The 19,180-nt window shown below is 41.6% G+C and overlaps 1 protein-coding gene across 8 annotated transcripts in view; it reads left to right on the forward strand.

The window, feature by feature from the left end:
- The window catches only part of NAV3 (neuron navigator 3), a 448,025-nt gene extending 429,424 nt beyond the window's left edge, over positions 1 to 18,601 (forward strand). For all 8 annotated transcript variants that reach the window (XM_035127692.3, XM_088676973.1, XM_088676974.1 and 5 more), the window contains 10 exons: positions 1,180 to 1,277; positions 1,901 to 1,996; positions 4,047 to 4,215; positions 6,239 to 6,474; positions 7,562 to 7,716; positions 9,019 to 9,090; positions 9,869 to 10,065; positions 11,888 to 12,006; positions 13,253 to 13,450; positions 16,950 to 18,601. In XM_035127692.3, coding sequence (XP_034983583.3) covers positions 1,180 to 1,277; positions 1,901 to 1,996; positions 4,047 to 4,215; positions 6,239 to 6,474; positions 7,562 to 7,716; positions 9,019 to 9,090; positions 9,869 to 10,065; positions 11,888 to 12,006; positions 13,253 to 13,450; positions 16,950 to 17,069 — 1,460 coding nt within the window. In that variant the 3' untranslated portion in view covers positions 17,070 to 18,601. The remainder of the gene's footprint in view (positions 1 to 1,179; positions 1,278 to 1,900; positions 1,997 to 4,046; positions 4,216 to 6,238; positions 6,475 to 7,561; positions 7,717 to 9,018; positions 9,091 to 9,868; positions 10,066 to 11,887; positions 12,007 to 13,252; positions 13,451 to 16,949) is intronic.
- The last annotated feature ends 579 nt before the right edge of the window (positions 18,602 to 19,180 follow it).

The raw sequence follows: 19,180 nt of genomic DNA on the forward strand, positions 1-19,180 counted from the left end.
TGTTTTGTTAAATTTGTACACCACCCTTCATCTGAAGATCTCAGGGTGGTTGATAACATAAAAATACAAAATAGAAACACAAAATGTATGATAAGAACAAGAACAAAACACAAACCCATAAACTCCCTCTCCCACACTACCAGTGTGCTGGGCTAATATGGTAACACCCAGGTGGGAGATAATGAGTTCTGGGAGACAGTGTAATCTGCTCCTGGATCGACAGCTTGAGAATATTCTCTACCACTTGTTTTTAAAACCACCTTGAGTGCCTTGGCAGAAAGGTGGTATTTAAATGGAGTATATAAAAAAAAAGGTGCCTAGGAAAAGGATGTACAGTGTACTTAGTATACATATTTACATTTGCCGGTATTTGTAATTGTGTTTTGGTGTTTTATTGTTCAGTTCTGCAAATGTTAAAATGAAGGCTTGTCACCTTCACTAGCCCTGTAGGTTCGTCTACCAATACCGTAGTTGTTTTCTGCCATGTCTGAGACTTTAAAGGGCAGCAGCAGTCCAAGGTTGACTCCAAGGCTTCAGAATCTTTGGCAGGTGACCTTGGATTCAACCCCCCAAATAGTCTCTTATTTGAAGTCGCAGATGATGCATTGGAGTTTCATACTTGCAGGAAAACCCTAGATTCAGAGAATGGAAGGGAACAGGCACCTCCTGTTTTTCTATCTTAAAAAGCATAGATGTTCTGAAGTATAAAAAGCAAACCCCTGGCCCTTATAGAACCCAGGATACAAGGCATTTGTTTTGTGAGAAACTTACCTGCTCCCACCTCTGCCTGATTTAAGCAATGACTCAGATTTAGGGAAGCAGCTCAGAGAGAAGTCTAAAGTGTCACACCCATTGTCCAGAAAGGGAACATCTTGGTTTATTTTCAAGCCTTTTATTTTGGTCTTTCCTTTTGGAGAAGTGATTGCTGCCCCACATGAAAATAATTCTGATATAAAGGATTTTAGTGTAACCCCGATTGGGCAGTAGTGTATCAATCCCGAAACATTATGCATTGCTTTTGCCAAAAGATTAAAGGAGAAGTGGCAGTTGGAATATATACTGGGCTTATATTTTTTTTTTAAATGTGCACTTTAGAATTACAAATAAAATCAAATGGGTCTCTTTTGCCAAGCTAAGTAAATTTTAAAAGGGCATTTTTATTTGTTTCTTGCTTGCTAGATATTTTACTTGAAGATGTTACAGATGGAATTCTCCATAAAGAAGGCCAGAACGTTAAAATTATAGTCACAATAAACAAGGGCTATGGTCGATCCAAGGTACTTTGACTTCCAGGTTTTATTGCTGTGTTCATCATCATAATTGTCCTTATGTTTCTGCTGTTACAAAGGCTGTACTACCCAGTAGTATATTCAATTAAGAGTTCAACAGCCCTTTTAATTTATCACACCTTGTACCTATATTTGTGTCATCCTGGCAGTGCCTCTAATTGATGATGAACAGCAAATTGCTCTGCTGCCTTTCATAGAAGTTTGGGTCTATATATGTCACAGCATGCTTTTGTTATGTAGGAAATGTAGTTACCTGCCTATCCTTAAAGCTTCTTCTCAATGAATAGGCCTACTGTAGGCTATATGTTAGTAGTCCCCACAAATTTGCCACAGAAGGTTTCCCATTTCAACCTTAAATATTGCATTAGATGAAATAAAAGGTTGGCACATCACTGAACTAATTTCCAGAAATATCTGCATGCACAGCTGTATATCTTAATTAATATCTTAATTAGTATTGGGTTTGCATCAGTTTTTGTTGTGATAACTGTGGCATATCTCAAAGGAGGATAATGTCTTCTTCTGTGGAAAAAATATTCAGTAAGTCTTACAAAATAATACCTGTGTAAGTTCTTCCACATCTCTCTCCTGAATGCCTCTTCTCTTTATAGGAGCAAAAACTGCAGGCATATTTGATAGGATCCATTGGAGTCAGTGGTAAAACAAAATGGGATGTATTAGATGGTGTAATCAGACGGCTCTTTAAGGTAGGACATTTTTGAGTCAGTTCAGAAAGATGAGCCTAGGCTAGGTTTTGTAATGTTTGCCTGATGTTTAATTTTCTTCTTACTCACAGCTTTGCCACAACAAATAGATCAGGGGCAGGGAAAGGAGGGCTTTTGTATGCAGTGAATTGGTTCTTTTAGGAAGGTAGAGGCTTTTTTTGGCTTTTTTTTTACTTCTCCCACTGTGAAGGAAACAGAATGCCATAGTGGGGTAGGAGAGCTGAAAATAATGCTAATATATTTCACATCTGGCAACCAATGTGCCCCTTTGGTTTCAGATAGTACATGGCTGGACGAGTCTAAAAAGCCCGGGACACAAATTTTCACGGCCTTCTAGTGGCTATAGTGGCTCATTTACCAAGTGATGTATTTAGCATTACTGGAAGTGTATACTTGATTCTGACCAAACTAAGCCTCCTCATGTTTGCTCTACAACCCCACTCCAACCCATTCAATACAGGTCCCCTTGGGGCCTCACATTTTGCAGTGTTTATGGTCAGCCAGATGACTGAAGTAGCACTTTTAGTCTAACTCCACAGCAGAGCTGTAGCTAGGGAGTGGTTTGGTGGGCCCCCACCAGGGGTGCAGGCAATGGGGGGTCAGAGCAAAATCGGCTAAAATATGTCCATAAATATTGATTTTTGCCTCATAAGAAATGGTTTTTAAAAGAGGATGAATTGGAAGGGGGGTTGGAGGAGAGGCAGAAAGAAGAGCTAATTTGTCCATCTAGGGGGCACAATCTGGATGGTTCTGCCATGGGCACAAGATCACCTAGCTATGGCTCTGCTCCCCAGTTCCCCAGGCCAGGACGGCTGGAGCTTTGGTAGGAGCAGATGCTTCAGCGATGGAGCAGCTCAGATTGGGAGCTTATATAGGAGCTGGCTGTGTCACACCCATTCCTGGCTCTCATGTCAGGCTTGGTCTGAGCAGCTGTTTCCACGCACTTTTCACACAGCCTCATGCGCAGCTAACCAGCCACTCTATTGGTGGCTCTAAACTTCCTGCCTGGATCTCCATCTCCTCTGTTTGTGTTGCCCTGGGGAAGATGGAGAGGACTGTCTGGAGCCAACCAGAAACAAATGCAGCTGCTGTGAAGGCCTCATTTCTGGGCCAAGGATATCCTTATCTGATGATTCCTCAGAGTCATTGGCAGTGTGAAGATCTGTTGCCAAATTAATTGTTCTGCTATACAGCCAGTGTAAAATTTGAATTTGTCACTCCTTAGACCAGAAATATTGATTAGTTTTACAACATCCAAGTTTGTAAGAATCATTTTGCAGATAGGGTGTTTTCTGCTTAGGATGCTCTGTGTCTTGATGCTATCAGAATTGTGATATACTGTACATATATATTGAGGTCAATGTACACAGAAACAAAATGTTTGCCTTTAAGTATCTACACATCAATAGGGGAGAAACTAGTAGAAATCGAACCTGTGTTCTTTCATGATGTTTTTTAAGATGTCATGAAATTCTTTCTCAGGGTATGTCTGCACTACATACATATTCAAAATTTCCTTCATCCATTGAAACTTATTGTTCATATAATGGCTAGCACCATTTTATCTAAAATTCTGATGATCTCAGAAAAGCAGTTGCTAAGCTGGAATGTATGTTTGGATGAGCATCAGCATGCAAACCACACATTCTCTTGGAAGCAAGATAGGCAATGTGCCAACTTGTATACTTAATGTGCAGCCAAATGCCCAGTTCAGCTCTTCTCTTGTTTAAAGTATTGTTAAGCCCCTTCTTTAATCTGATTCCCTTTTATTCATTGCTTCATGAGCTGCTCTGTATTTCATATATTTTATGTTATGGTAAATGTCAGAATGTCTGAAGATTGTATGAGCCCCAGTGGGAAATATATATAAAAAATGCTTTCTGACATTTACACCTAAAGCATAGTGAGTGTTCTTTATCTGTAAATGATGGAAATGAGTGTGACATTTAAACAAGTGGGTGCATTTAATTCTTCTATCCTTGTGTCACATATAATGGCTGCTGCATATGTATTTTGTCTTTTCTCATTTCAGGAATATGTTTTCCGAGTGGATCCAGCTACTAGCCTTGGTTTAGGTTCAGACTGTATTGCTAGTTATTGTATAGGTGATGTCATTCGATCCCAAAGCCAAGAAGTGCCTGAATTGCTACCTTGTGGGTATCTGGTTGGAGATAATAATATAATCACTGTGAACCTTAAAGGTAAAATTACACTATATTTTATTCCTTTCCTCTGCATGTGCTTTCCTCCTTGAAACTTCTTTTTAGCACAGTATAATTCCTTTATCTTACAAACACATACATGCTCTTGGGTAGAATCCCAGTTGTGTTACTAAATTTACAGCTATAAGTAAAGTTAACCATGCAAAATGAGCTTCTGAATTTATGGGATCCCTAAAGCAAGCAGGAAGGGACGCGGGTGGTGCTGTGGGTTAAACCACAGAGCCTAGGGCTTGCCGATCAGAAGGTTGGCAGTTCGAATCTCCACGACGGGGTGAGCTCCTGTTGCTCGGTCCCAGCTCCTGCCAACCTAGCAGTTCGAAAGCACCTCAAAGTGCAAGTAGATAAATAGGTACCACTACAGCAGGAAGGTAAACAGCGTTTCTGTGTGCTGCTCTGGTTTGACAAAAGTGGCTTTGTCATGCTGGCCACATGACCTGGAAGCTATAAGTCGGCTCCCCAGGCCAATAACATGAGATGAGTGCCGCAACCCCAGAGTTGGTCACGACTGGACCTAATGGTCAGGGGTCCCTTTACCTTTAAAGCAAGCAGGACCTCTTTTTGGTAGCTGTCCATAAATATTGTTATGATGGGGTTTTGGGGGGCGGCGGGGGTATTAGGCTAAATACCCGGTCCTCCTTCTAATTCCTGTATCCACCACAGCTTTAATTGCTGGAATAGCCAGGCCAGCCTAGGTGATGGGCTGTTAAAAGAACAAAAGAAAGGTGCTCTGTGCCAGATGACAAATGGGTGGGACCCCTCCTCCAACGCTCATTTAGAAGGACAGAGCCTGAGTTTTTAGGGCAGAATTTGCTGCTTTGTGGTCTGGAGACTAGAGGAAAAAGCAGAGGGTCAGAGAGCAATGTTCGGTTTCCATTTGAATTGAAGGCTGAAGCTATGGAAGAAGCAATATCCTTTTGGGGTGTTAATACAGTACTGTGAACCCATCCATCATAGGCTCGGGTTGTATAGATGTGTAAACAAACCATATATCATAAAGACACCCACAATATTTGCTATGTCTGATTCCCAAAAGGAAACACGAATGGGGGATAAGCACCTGAAACCCCTGGAATTTCAGAGATTGGGGTGGCATGTAACAATATTTATCGTATTCAAAATCTGCATCAAGCCATCTGGTGTTTTTATAGTTAATATGTACAGTACATGTTAAAGTCCTTTTCCATCCAAGGGAGTTATGTGGCAGCAGCCATCTTTCTTTTAAATATGTAATTCCCTCACCCCATATGAGCCCAGCCTACCACATCCTGAGTAAATGTGATAATACCGGGGGGGGGGGTATATAGAGAATAATTTAGTGACGAGTGGAGAGGATGCAGTTGTGTAGTTTTGAGATGGGTTAGATTCAAGCTTTCAAGCTTCAAGAACTCTTGCACCCTTAACACTTGGCCACCCTAGACTGATGTTGACTTGCTTTGCTTTGCATCTAAAACCAGTACAGAAGAGGACTTTAATATAACAATGAACGGTTAGAATTCCAAATCAATCACTTCAGACAGGGACTTCAAATATTCCATATAGCCATGGGGCATTCTATTTTCAGGGTCTTCAAAAAGACTTTGTGTCATTTGGTGTGATATCTCTCTCCTGCTAACCCTTGCTGCTGTCGCTTTGACCTTTTTCTTTTAAATGCCTCAAACATTTCAGATATACATCACTGCCTCAATGAGTTTTCGCTTCACATTTGCTTTGATTGCATTGCTACCAATCATTGAGTCATGTGGTGAAGTCACTGTTTAATCTTTTTTTGGCCCCAAGGAAAGGTCTGTGCACTTCAAGTGCTTTTCAGATGCTGGAAGAAAGGTTTGTATTAAGGGCATTTACCTGCTGTCAACATTTCAAAAACTAGAAGAGGAAACAAGTATTAAAAGTGCCTTCTCTTAAATAATTCCATGTTTTGCCAAAAACAACGAGACAGAGAAAAATAGATTTCCTCTCCTCACCCCCCCCCCACCCTTTCTTCTCCCCTCTATCTAATTTCCAGGAGTAGAAGAAAATAGTTTGGACAGCTTTGTATTTGATACATTAATTCCTAAACCAATTAGCCAACGGTACTTTAACTTACTGATGGAGCACCACAGAATTATCCTGTCAGGACCTAGTGGCACTGGGAAGACCTATTTAGCCAACAGGCTTGCGGAATATGTGATAACGAAGTCTGGCAGGAAAAAAATGGAAGATGCCATTGCTACTTTTAATGTAGATCACAAATCAAGCAAGGTAAGACATTAAAAAGAACCAACAGCTTATCAAATGTACAATTTTTAAGAAACTGCAGATGTTTCATTACATGCTATGGACTTATGTAATTGCTGATGTTTCCTTTTATTTAGGATTTCCCAGCGTAGTCTAAATACAGTAGCCACTTGTGATTGCAAATACTTAACAAATAAATCCAGGTGCTTATCAGCATCAGTTAGCATATTCAAAGTTAAATCTCCAATCTCTGTTTTTTTTTCTTTTAAAAAACAACAACATTTATTCAAAACCATTCAGAATATGGAATTTTTCAGTATTCACAGTGGAGCAAAAATGACAGTCAGAAACTTGCAATATCAACCTTATCATCCCACCATTTTCATGCTTTCTGTCATGTTACAAAGATTGTGCCAGTGTTGGTGTACATAAAAAAACTTTGCCTTCAAAAACTTAACCAACACACTCGTACATTGTATATTTGATGCCCCACCTAATTCACAAGCTGCAGCTTTTTAGAGAAAACGAATTACCGTACTTTGATTGAGGAAATTCTTCCATCTTACCTAGGAAGTGAATGAGTAATTCCATTGCCCATTCAGTTGTATTATGGAAGGTGAAATTGGAATCCGCCCCAGCAAAGGATGTAAAAGGGGGTTCTACACAAATGCAACTCTATGCGGCGGGGGGTGGGTACTTCCACTCAGAAACCCTGCATGAAGCTCCTTTCATGCCTTCTTTTGAATGAACAGAGGTTGGGGTGGGGCAAGCAAATAGAAACCAACTACCTTAGGCGTGATACGTCTTATAAGGCTTCCCCTTGTCGTTCAGATGATTAGACTTGCCACTTACGGTAACTAGGATCCTGTTACTGAAAACCAATTTTTAAAAAAGGGGAAAAAAAGAAAAGAATGCTCAGAGCAAGTACCTCAGGCTGACATTGTCAAAAATGGTTTAAGCAGCAATTAGCGTGCAACCCCAGAGTCGGTCACGACTGGACCTAATGGTCAGGGGTCCCTTTACCTTTTTAGTTTTAGTGGAAGCTTTGCAACTGCGAGGGTGTTAGTTGAGCATCTTCTATTTTACTGGGTTCTTCCTTCTTTTCTTTAAGGATGTCCAACAATACCTTGCAAATTTGGCTGAACAATGCAGTGCTGATAACAGTAGTGCTGACCTTCCTGTGGTAATAATTCTTGACAACCTCCATCATGTTGGTTCTTTGAGTGACATCTTCAATGGTTTCCTCAACTGTAAATATAACAAATGGTAGGTTTGCTCTTTACCTTGTTTTGAATATACTGAGTGTAAGTCATTGGTGTGGTACAGGTTGCTGGCTAGAGCTGACAGGAGTTTTAATCCAAAAAGCTTTAAATCAGGCATCCCCAAACTGCAGCCCTCCAGATGTTTTGGCCTACAACTCCCATGATCCCTAGCTAACAGGACCAGTGGTCAGGGAAGATGGAAATTGTAGTCCAAAACATCTGGAGGACTGAAGTTTGGGGATGCCTGCTTTAAAGCATTTATTTTTGCATGTCACACCACAATTAAATAAGAACCTGTATTCTCAATAGCAGTGTAAGCTTAATATTCTGCTATCATAGATATGGCTGTTATAAATTGCTGTCACTTCAAATAAACACTTCATATGATTTCATATAAGTAACTGCACCCTGGAAATCCATATGAACAAGCATAGCTTGTCTCTAAAATCTTGGCAACAGTGACAAGCTATGCTTGTTTATGAGTCTAGTTAACATGTTCTTCTACAGTATAGAATCCAAGCCCTGCTAGCCTAGAATGAAACGAAACTGATCAGGTCCTGCTATCTGCAGGTGTGTCCCAGGGCCATTACCCACACATTTTAGAGAGATGACAGAAGTGAAGGTAACGCCTGATAAAGCAGTAGAGTGGCAGGTGAGAAAAAGTTGACATTACAGTGTATGGTACAAATAAGCTCAGCTGAGTAATGGTTGCTCAGCTCTGACACACACACTATTCCTTTATGCAATGCAAATTAACATATAGAAGGAAGAGGACATTAAAGATGAACATTCTTGGTCATTAGATCTTCAGAGGCCTTTCTCTAGCTGCCCCGCCTTTGATAGTTAGGGAGTGACAACCAGAGAGAGAACTGGTTTCTTTGTGACACTGACAGACAGGTAGACAGGGTAGGTAGGATTTGGGAGACAGACCAGCAGATGTCAGGTCAAAACATTGTATTCATTTTTGGCCATGTTTTGATTTTTACTAACTTATTACATATATACCCCATGTTTTTGTTTTTTAAAAATGATAAAGGCCAATAACAAGAAAACCCAAAACATAACAATAACTAATGTAGCAATAGGTATCATAATAAAACCTAATACAAATCAGGGAGGGAAATAAACAATGATTTTAGTGTAGCCTTTTGGTTTTTATTTTCATGTTGCAAAAACATAGATTTCCTGAATTTGATGGTGATTTTATGTTGGGCTTTTTTCCCCAATTCCGCCTAACATTTAAAAACAAATAAATGACAAGATGTAAATGTGTTAAATTAATTGGCAGCTCTGTTTATTTCTGTAGTCCCTATATTATTGGAACTATGAACCAGGGAGTTTCATCTTCACCTAACCTTGAACTGCATCAAAACTTCAGGTAAAAAATTGTGTTTAAAAATGCTTATATATATATATTTTGTGTGTGTGTGTTGGTGTTGTAATAGGTCTGTTCTTTCTGATGTGGATACATCAGAAAGCCACCACGTAGATGTGTTTCCAGGTAGTCCTAAAATAAAACGAAAGTTAAATGCCAAGTGGCGTTTAGTAATATGTGAAAGGAGACCATGTCTTTTCACCACATTTACAAGGCACCTAGGTGGTAAAACTGCTGTGCGCTCTGTCCAAATAGTTTGGGATACTGATGCCAAAAAGGTCACCTTTGTAGGGTTGGGGAAAATTTTTTGTGGATAGATAAATAGACAGAGATTTCATCAATTTTTTACCTTTCTCACTGAACTTAGGGCCTGATATTGAAGAAAATCTATGAGTTATGGGGAAGAAATTTAAGAATCACACTCCTGTAGCTCAGCAGCTTGTTTACAGACAGTGGCCAACTGAGTGCCACAGGCAAGCTCAAGAAGGGCTCGCCATCCCCTGTTGATAATTCCTAGCATCTGGTAGTCAGAGATACACTATCTCTGAACACAGAGGATGCTGTCAGGTCTCCTAGAGGACTGAAGCCCAAATCTTCCACGTAATCGTTTCCTATTTTCTTCTTAGCCATTTAAGCTTGTGCCTATCACATCGGCTGATAATAATATTGTTTGTAGCTTAATTATGCAGTATGTGAAGAGGCACTATCTATCCATTTTAGTGGATTGCCCAGAGTTCCTGTAATGTGAGTCCGTTCTTTAACTGATTCTTTGCCTGCATAGGTGGGTGCTGTGTGCCAACCACATGGAGCCTGTCAAAGGGTTCTTATCCAGGTATCTGAGAAGGAAACTGATTGAGACAGAAATAGAGAGGAGCGCACGCAATAATGACCTCATCAAAATAATCGACTGGATTCCGAAGACATGGCATCACCTGAACAGCTTCTTAGAAACGCACAGTTCTTCTGATGTAACCATCGGTGAGGCCTCTCTTCAATTAATAATGCAAATTATGGGACAAAAAACGGGATCTTGAGGCTTATCTAAACTTACAGGCTTACCGTGAGTCTGCTTCACTGATGTCAAATTAATTGGCAGCTGACCTTTTGTGCTCAAGCAAAGCATCTAGGAGTGGATTGAGCTGGAGCTTGGGTTGGCAAACTTGGTTATAGTTTTTTAAAAAAACCTACTAAAATGAAAAGGACATGTAATTGCTCACTCATGCTACACAACTGCAGTTTGCTAGTTGAGTTTTTTCTTCCTTTGTCCTTTTCCTGCTTGTCCATTTTTCAAAAGGTTTCTTCTTTCTAACTCCCCCCCCTTAACATATTTCCACTTGTTTTCTGACTTTCAATAGCACAGTACTAGTGCACAGCTGTAGATTTCTTTCACAAATTAAAACAGGAATATCAGCCAAGAGAGTGGAGCAAGAGGACATTGTGAACAAATTCACAAGACTGTTGTTACACCAACATGATCTGTGGTTGTTTTTAGAACTGAGATGTAACCCAACCCCATTTTCTCAGGCCCATTCATCCGCCATGAAAGTGGGGTGGGTGCACTGGCGAAGGAAGAGGAGTGCGGGGGGAGCGCACTGCCCCCAACAGCGTGATCCCGGTGGGGTGCCACCATGGCCCTGTGGGTGGCGTGCCATGCCCCCAGGGCGTGCGCCAGCCCCACCGCCGCCTGCTCTCTGCCCCCTGGTGCTGGAGCATGAAGCTCCACCACTGGGTGGGTGGGTAAATGTGACTTGTGAATGTCTTTCTTTTAAAATAAATAAATAAATGGGGAGGGGTTTCCTTATCTTAGCTTTAAATATGATGTGTGGGAGGGGTTTCCCCCCTCTTCTTTTTAAGCCAGAGCAATAACAACAAAAATGGTGGAAGGTGCTTCAAGTGAAAGCTTAGCTAGTGCAGTTGAATTTCTGGTCAGAACATCCCTGGGGCTGTCCTAGCCTACAAGCAACTTACTAAAGCATTGTAATAATAACTCAGTTTTCCTTAGCACTAAACTATGCTTTATTGTCCCTCTATGATGTCAAATACACTAAGTCATGATCCATCTGCCACTGTTGGCCCTCTGTGACATCAGAGCATGGCAGCCAATGACATTAAGAGAGGCACTGGGGACAGATAAGACTAAGACAGACAACATAATTTTACATTTTTAAAAGAGAGAGATTTTTAAAATTCATCTTTTCTCTATAAGCATTCCCAATTGGCGACAATTTACTTTGACATTTGCCATGTAGCAGCTGGCAGCTGCTGCAACATAGACAAGCAAGTGAAATAAGTTCAGCATATTTATGTAACAGCATGCCTTGCTTTCAGAAGAAATGAGTACAGTATTGTGTCATTTCTCCCAACATAAACAAACACAATATAGAACCTATGAAGCAGTTTGATTCTAATAAAAAACAGAGCTCATATTTGCTATGTTGCAAACTTCCAAAATAATGCCAGATATTGCCCTTTTCTTCTTCTTCCTCTTCTTTTTTCTTTTACAAAACATGTTGTCATATCTTATGTACAAGTAGCAAGCTAAATGCAGGAAAATGCCACTCTATGTTTTGAAGAATTGTTTGAATTCCATCGTGAATGTGGAATGTTAACTTCAGGGATGGGAAATCTGCCACCGACCATGTGTGATTGGACTCCTATCAACTCCTTCCAGCATGGGCAGTGGTCAGGGATAATGGGAGCTGTAGTCCAATAACATCAGGAGGGCCATAATATCCCCCCTGTCTGCTTTAAACAGCTTGCTGAGTTCATGTTTTCTAACAAAAAATAATTCCTATCTTAGGTCCTCGCCTTTTTCTGCCTTGCCCTATAGATGTTGATGCTTCCAGAGTGTGGTTCACAGACCTCTGGAATTATTCCTTGGTACCATATATTATGGAAGCTGTGAGAGAAGGACTTCAGGTAAGACTTTAAACAGATGGCAAAATTGTAAAAAGCATATGCATTTCCCGAGGGATAATTTTACTTTTTTTTTACAAGACACTTCTGGCTGATCTGTGACAAAGGGACACTGAAATATATCTGCACCAGCTTTTTGTGCCCATTTTCATCCTCTTGCTGCATACTATATATCTGGAGGAGAATGAATTCTTTCTAAATTTAGAGCTTTATTTTAACAATCCTTTGTGCTTAATTAAGAAAGAGGAAGAGGGAGAAAGAGACAAAATTGCTTTTATGTATTTAGTGGTTTATTGCCTGAATGGCTTTTGCCTGGGAGAGAGGTGGTGGTTCTGGCAATGGGAAATTTTGAAGCACACATTATTTCATTCTCAGACTGAACCTTGGGTTTATAAACTCTTGTTTATGGCATAATAATCACAAAAAGTGATCTAGTTATATTGGCAACTAGCACTCATCCAAAATATTAACTACCGGTACTTCCATCTTTTTCATTTAATTACAAAAACACTGGCCTGTCAATAAGCCACAACTGAAGCAACTTGAATTGTTTAAATATTACACTGATTTTTTGGAAAGTCCTTTCAAGAAAGAATAGGAGCAGCATCTACAACCATCCAAGGACAGTAAAATGTCGTCTTCATGGCACTGAGAATTTCAGGCTTAGAAAATATGTGGCCAAGCTATGCATTGTGCCAAGTGTTGTTGTGTTGTATTTAAAACAAAAGTGGAGCTGATCAGGATAGGGACTGTGGGACGTGGGAATTTAAGCCTGTGACCCCCTGCCCTACACCAAAGTGCTTCCCTTTTGACTGTATCTATATATCGGCCAAAAAATATGGATGCATTTTGGGTTGGGAGGAATTTTGAGGTTATGGAGGCATGAAACTCACTGGGATTCTTCACTACTGCCAGCTGCCATTTTTCTTCCCCTGAAAAGGCTAGAAGAGCACTGTGTCGTGGCATAATGTCATTAAGATGGGGAGAAATGACAGTATCCACTGGAAGCTGCCATTCACTCCCCCCACCCTACATGCCATCATTCTGGGGAGAAAAAAAAATGCCTGCCAGCCCCAGTGAGATGGAGTTTCTATCACCTGAAAATACAAAAGGGAGGGTTAATGAACCTCATCCCATTTTGTTGTCAAGCATCAAATTTGGGGCAAAAGGTCTTGCACTACCATGCTGAACATTCTCCTACTGAAATTAAGCAACCCATTTGTTTTTCTATTTTGCAATGGACACTTAGATGTATGGCAAACGGGCACCTTGGGAAGATCCTTCAAAGTGGATAGCAGATACTTGTCCATGGAGTTCACTGCAGCATGATTGGTCATCATTGCTTCAGTTGAGACCTGAAGATGTTGGTTATGAAGGTTATGCATCTGCCAAAGAAGGAACCACTTCAAAGCACATTCCACAGACAGATTCAGAAGGAGACCCTTTGGTAAAATGATTATTATTACTATGCTATTATTATTGGTGAGAGCCAACATAGTGGGAGAGGCCATCTACTCACACAGCAGGGTTTATCCTTCCTCTCCATTCCCCTGTAGCCCCCTCATAAACCACCAAAAACTGTTCCAGAGGATTAAGGGAACCTCCAGAGCATATTTAGGGGCTGGAGGGGAGAGAAGAGAAACCAGAAATTCAGTTAAGCATTCAGTTTTGCTTTGCACAAGTAGGTGGACATGTAGACATGTTTTTCTTTTTCAGCAAGTACAAGTCAAAAAGGTGGTTAGCTATTTATAATCAAATTCTGCTTAAGTCTCACAACTCTCCAATTAAGCACCACGTTGCACTTCCTAGACTGTTTTTCAGCTCACTCCTTTTTTGACTCCTTTTTTCCGTACTCTGCTGTCTCTGCTCTTTCCTTTATCCCCATAATTCCTTGCTTTCAGCTACCGTATTTTTCGGACCATAACATGCACCGGAACATAACACGCACCTAGTTTTTTAGAGGAGGGAAACAAGAACAATTTTTTTCCTGGTTTTCCTCCTCTAAAAGGCTGGGAGGGGGGGGTGAAGGAGGCAGTGGGGGTTGGCAGGGAAGAATGAGCAGCATCCCTCCGCTCCCCCCCCCCACTTCTCGCTGAATGTGGGGGAAGCAGGGGGAGGCAGAGGAGATGCTGGTGGTTGCTCCCCACCAACCCCATTCATGAAAGCAGGCTTGTTTTCGCAAACAGGGTTGGTGGGGAAGAACGAGCAGCATCCCTCCAGTGCTGCCGGCTCTGGCAGGGGCAAGCCCATCTGCCCCCCTTTCTTGGGAGAGCCGACGGCAGCATCAGAGCCCCGAAAGGAGTGCGGTGATGCCGCTGCCGGCTCTCCAGGGGCAAGCCCGTCTGCCCCCCACTCTTGGGAGAGCTGGCGGCAGCATCAGAGTGCCGAAAGGAGTGCGGTGATGCCGCTGCTGGCTCTCCAGGGACAAGCCCATCTGCCCCCCGTTTTTGGGAGAGCCGGCGGCAGTATCAGTGCCCCTAAAGGAATGCGCTGATGCCGCTGCCGGCTCTCCAAGGACACAAGCCCGTTGCCCCCCATTCTTGGGAGAGCCGACGGCAGCATCAGAGCCCAGGAGGAGTGCACTGATGCCACTGCCGGCTCTCCAGGGACTGCCACCACCGTCCGCAAAAGTGGAGCGTGCTGGCGGCGGTGGGGGAGAGAGGAACGAGCAGCTTTCACTCCTCGGAAGCCACTGCCAGCGCGCTCCACATTTGCAGCTTCCGAGGAGAAAGAGATGCTTTTTCTTCTCCTGCCGCCGCCACCCGTCTTTGCTCCATAACATGCAGCACATTTTAGGAGGGGAAAAGTGTATGTTATGGAGCGAAAAATATGGTAACTTTGTACTCTCTCTTCTTTTCTTGACTCACTTGTTTTGTGTTGACCCAGCTTCCTGATCTTTTATTATACTTGAGGTTTAAAAATCACCATTACTCCCCAAGTAGCTTGGCCAGAATGATGAGTAGGAAATCCTCATGCACAAGGTTTTTTTTTCAGCTGGAACTCCAGTGGGCGCCATTGCCATAAGAGAACAAGGGAGATGTTCATGCTGAGTTCCAGCACTTCTTTTTCTAGGGGAAAAAAAGGAGCATTGCTCATGCATATATATACCGTACTTTTCCTACAAATAGTCTTAGGTTACTATATGGTTGCTTTAAATTGTCATCTGCCTCCATATAGTGTACCCAAGATAATATTGGTGTCTATTCAACATATAAGGGACACAGGTGGTGCTGTGGTCTAAACCACTGAGCCTAAGGCTTGTCGAACGGAAGGTCGACGGTTCGAATCCCCACAACAGGGTGAGCTCCCGTTGTTCTGTCCCAGCTCCTGCCAACCTAGCAGTTCAAAAGCACGCCAAAGTGCAAGTAGATAAATAGGTACCACTCTGGCGGGAAGGTAAATGGCATTTCCGTGCACTCTTCTGGTTTTGCCAGAAATGGCTTAGTCATGCTGGCCACATGAACCGGAAAAACTGCCTGCGAACAAACGTAGGCTCCCTCGGCCAGTAAAGCGAGATGAGCGCCACAACCCCAGAGTCGTTCGCAACTGGACTTAACTGTCAGAGGTCCTATACCTTTACCTTTTATTCACCATATACTGTCATTAAAAGGATCTAATCAGATTATACAGGACTTGTGCCTGAATGTAACTATTCTTCTAAGCTTCACATCAAGGAGTTATCATCTCAGGATATCAGTCTATTTCTATGCCAATTGCAAACATTTTGACCTATCCTAATATCCCATCACAATTTAAGAGTGAAAAAGAAATAAAGGGGGGAAGCCACATAAATCCAGGTGAATATTAGAGGTGTAGTGGGGAGAGATCCTGAGAAGTAGCTTGATTTAAAAGGCTGGATCCTCCCTTACACTACTTTAGTGGTATTATTTTATTTCATATTTATTTTTAATAATTGTGAACCATTTCTATTTTTTTAAGGAACTGAAAAAATCAGTAGCAAAGCAATATAAAACAAAACAACCACTACCAAAATTCCACCACCAACCTTCCCCCCCCCCACAAACACAATCAAAATGTTAGCATATATAAACAAGGTGCACAACATTATTCAACCCAAACATTTGTGGCTAGCAACCTATATACCCTGCAGGGGGGTACTATATGGTTGTGGCCACTGTAAAGCTAATAAGACCCAAATAAATCTGAGAAGAAGGTACTGGGGCAAGAAAAAGCACATAGCCTACTTTTCTTTGCTCAGAGAAACCAAAGCACTTCATTTCAAATAATGCACCATTTAAAAATGCTGGTGGTGTAAGATCAATTCCCTGAGCAACATGGCGAGAGGGACGCTTTCTAAATACCAACTATAATTACAGTAATTTTAGGCACTGAGCATCTTACAGCTCTCCGGGGCTCTTGATGTTAAGTAAGATGTGCTTAAAGGCTCCTCTGGAAACCAGCCTCGCAGCTGCGGCATGCTATTTTCTGTTGCCAAGGTCGGCTCCTGGGCAGCAGATGGTGCTCTTGTATTCAGCAGCTGGCTTAAGTCCACTCCACTTCAGTCCCCACCTCCCCTCCTTCTCTAAGATGGTGTGACTGTGTATGCAAAAGCGATTGCATTCCTTTTTATCCCCACAGTGTATTCTTACACCAAAAGCCTAGTCTATTCTTACCTTGGCGTTGGGAAAATGGATTCAGGATCGTGGCTCAGATCAAGAGCTCCCTGTCCTTTAAACACCTTTGAATTCCTGCAGCTTTCCATTCTTTCCAAAGTTTCCATTGCTCCCTGGCCTGTGGAGACTTTAAAAAGAAGAAGAGGGATTCAAAAGTTTGCCCTGGAGAAGCCATCTCAGCCAGCACTGATTTTTCAAAGTGCTGCACCCATCACCTGTCCCTGTTGCCCGCTCAAAGGCTTGAAAGCAAAGCCACTGTTGCCTTCGCTTCTTAACAGCAATGACACCAGCATTTCCTTGTGTCTTCCTCAGATGAACATGCTAATGAGGCTGAAAGAAGCAGCCAGCTACTCCAGCGCACAGAGCTGCGACAGCGATACTGCTAGTCACCACGATGATATACTGGACCCCTCGCTTGAGTCAACTCTCTAGAGAGGAACGGGCCTGGTTATATAGGATGCTGGTTAAACTGTCCTGACTTGAACTGCTGCAGTGCCGAAGCAGCGCGTGCCAGGGTGGCCCGAGAGAGAGAGCGTGAGTGCTGTGTCATATATAGGCGGTCGACTTATCTCTAGAAAGTCAGGAAAGCAAATCAAAATGGAAAGCTTGAATTAGTTTATTTTCAAGAGATTTCAGTATCAGTGGAGCTGAGTGAGACTCCATCAATCAACTGGAAAGGGCCTTTTAATGGGAGGGGGAGGGGGGACAACTAAGCAGATTGCACATGTGTTAGCCAAACTGGAATCTCCTTGGGGTTGTTTCTTTCTGTCTTTCTTCCTGTCTCAAAAGTTTACAATGCAAGTGTTTAGTTTTTTTTACACTTCAATTTACTACGATGTGCTGTGTTAGTGGTCTTCGCGATCCTGGTCCTCTAACCTCTGCCGGTGCCCTGTGGCGCTCATTACGAGACACAATGGTAGTGTTTGAATTGTACACTGCTGCCCATTCCAAAATGAGTTGGAGAAAGAAAAAGAAAATACAGAAAGCAAACTCCATAAAAGCACAAAACAGTTTTGTGCAATTGCCAGGAAAACGCTACTGTGATATATGCTGGAAAAGTGCCAATTTGATGCTAAGCTGCCAAGTTTGCAGTGATGTGGTCCACCAAGGTTTCTGGGTTGTTGTTGTTTTCCTGTACAAATCATCTGTTTTATATACAACTTGTTTTTAGCCGCGAGGGTATTTTTTAAACACCTGCCCACCTCTTAACAAGGTTTTTTTTTGTTTTTTTTTACCAATTCTTATCTGACACTGAGTAAAGGCTTTCTTAGGGCTTCGTATGTTTCGAGCCTTTTCAGTGGGGGTGGGGTGGGGAAGAGAACATTTCCTATGGTGCTGTCTCACTGCCTTAAAACCGATTTCTAGAACAATTTTACAGTTGGTTTAATTTGTTAAACCATTGATTATTTACACTGTTTTCTTTCTTCATTTACTAACGAGAGAGAGCATCAGTGAACACAGTAGCCTCATCTCTGTATATCATGTTTTTTAACGAAGTGGCTAGAAGAATGATCTATTGATATAGATATATAGATAGATTATATATATATATATATATAGTATTTTTTATCTTGTGTGAATACCATAGATTACCATCTAAAATATTCAAGTGACCCAGAAGCCACTCTTAATAATAAACAATTATTAATAGCAAAACCTGAGACAGTTGGCTTAAGTCCATTTGGTTCTATGAAAAAGAGCTTAATAAAAAGAGAGGTGTTTTGGGGAAAATCTTATCCAGCAGAGCTGGGAGCACTTGGTGCAGCATGAGCACAAATATTTCTTTATTCTTTTCCCTTCCTCTTCCCCCCCCCCGCCCTAGTTTGAAGCATGCTGTTTTGATTGCAATTGTTGTACATGAAGAAATTCAGCATTATGACACAGTGATTGTCCACTGTGGTTGAGAGAAAAGTTTATACTGTAAAGGGGGAGGGGGGTTGGTTTTGCACAGTCTACTGGGAGGGTCTTGTAATATTAAAAAAAAGCCTTGCACAAATGAAAGCAAACAACAGTGACAGCAACAACAAAAATAAGAAACTGTATTTTATCTTGTTGGTGTTAAGAGATGTTTCATTTACTGAGATTACCTGTATGTTGCAAAAAATAAAATAAAATAAAATAAAAATATCCAGAGTCCAAACCATACAATCTGGAGGTTTTTAATATATATATATATATATATATATATTTAAAAACAATGGTGTGTTTGTCCTGTATTTAGAATTGTTATGACTATGCAGGAGCTATCCATGCTAGAGTGAGCATGTTTCAAACTACATTATAAAAGCCAATACATCTTAGGCAAATACAAAAATGTTGTATATCCTGGCAGACTACACCAGTTTGAATGAAAACTGATTAGAGTAATTGGATATGCCGATTCAAATAAACAAAAGTAATACAAGGGCTATGGCATTGTGTAGACATGCACTTGTATACTTAGAGCCGCAGTCCTGAAATTGCCAGCTCTGAGCACATCACGTTCACTGCAATAGGATGCTAGTGGTTGCTTTCCAGATCCAGCTAGCCAGTGAGTATCTTCA

The sequence above is a fragment of the Zootoca vivipara genome, chromosome 9 (assembly GCF_965207765.1).
Source record: "Zootoca vivipara chromosome 9, rZooViv2.hap1.1, whole genome shotgun sequence".
NCBI lineage: Eukaryota > Metazoa > Chordata > Lepidosauria > Squamata > Lacertidae > Zootoca > Zootoca vivipara.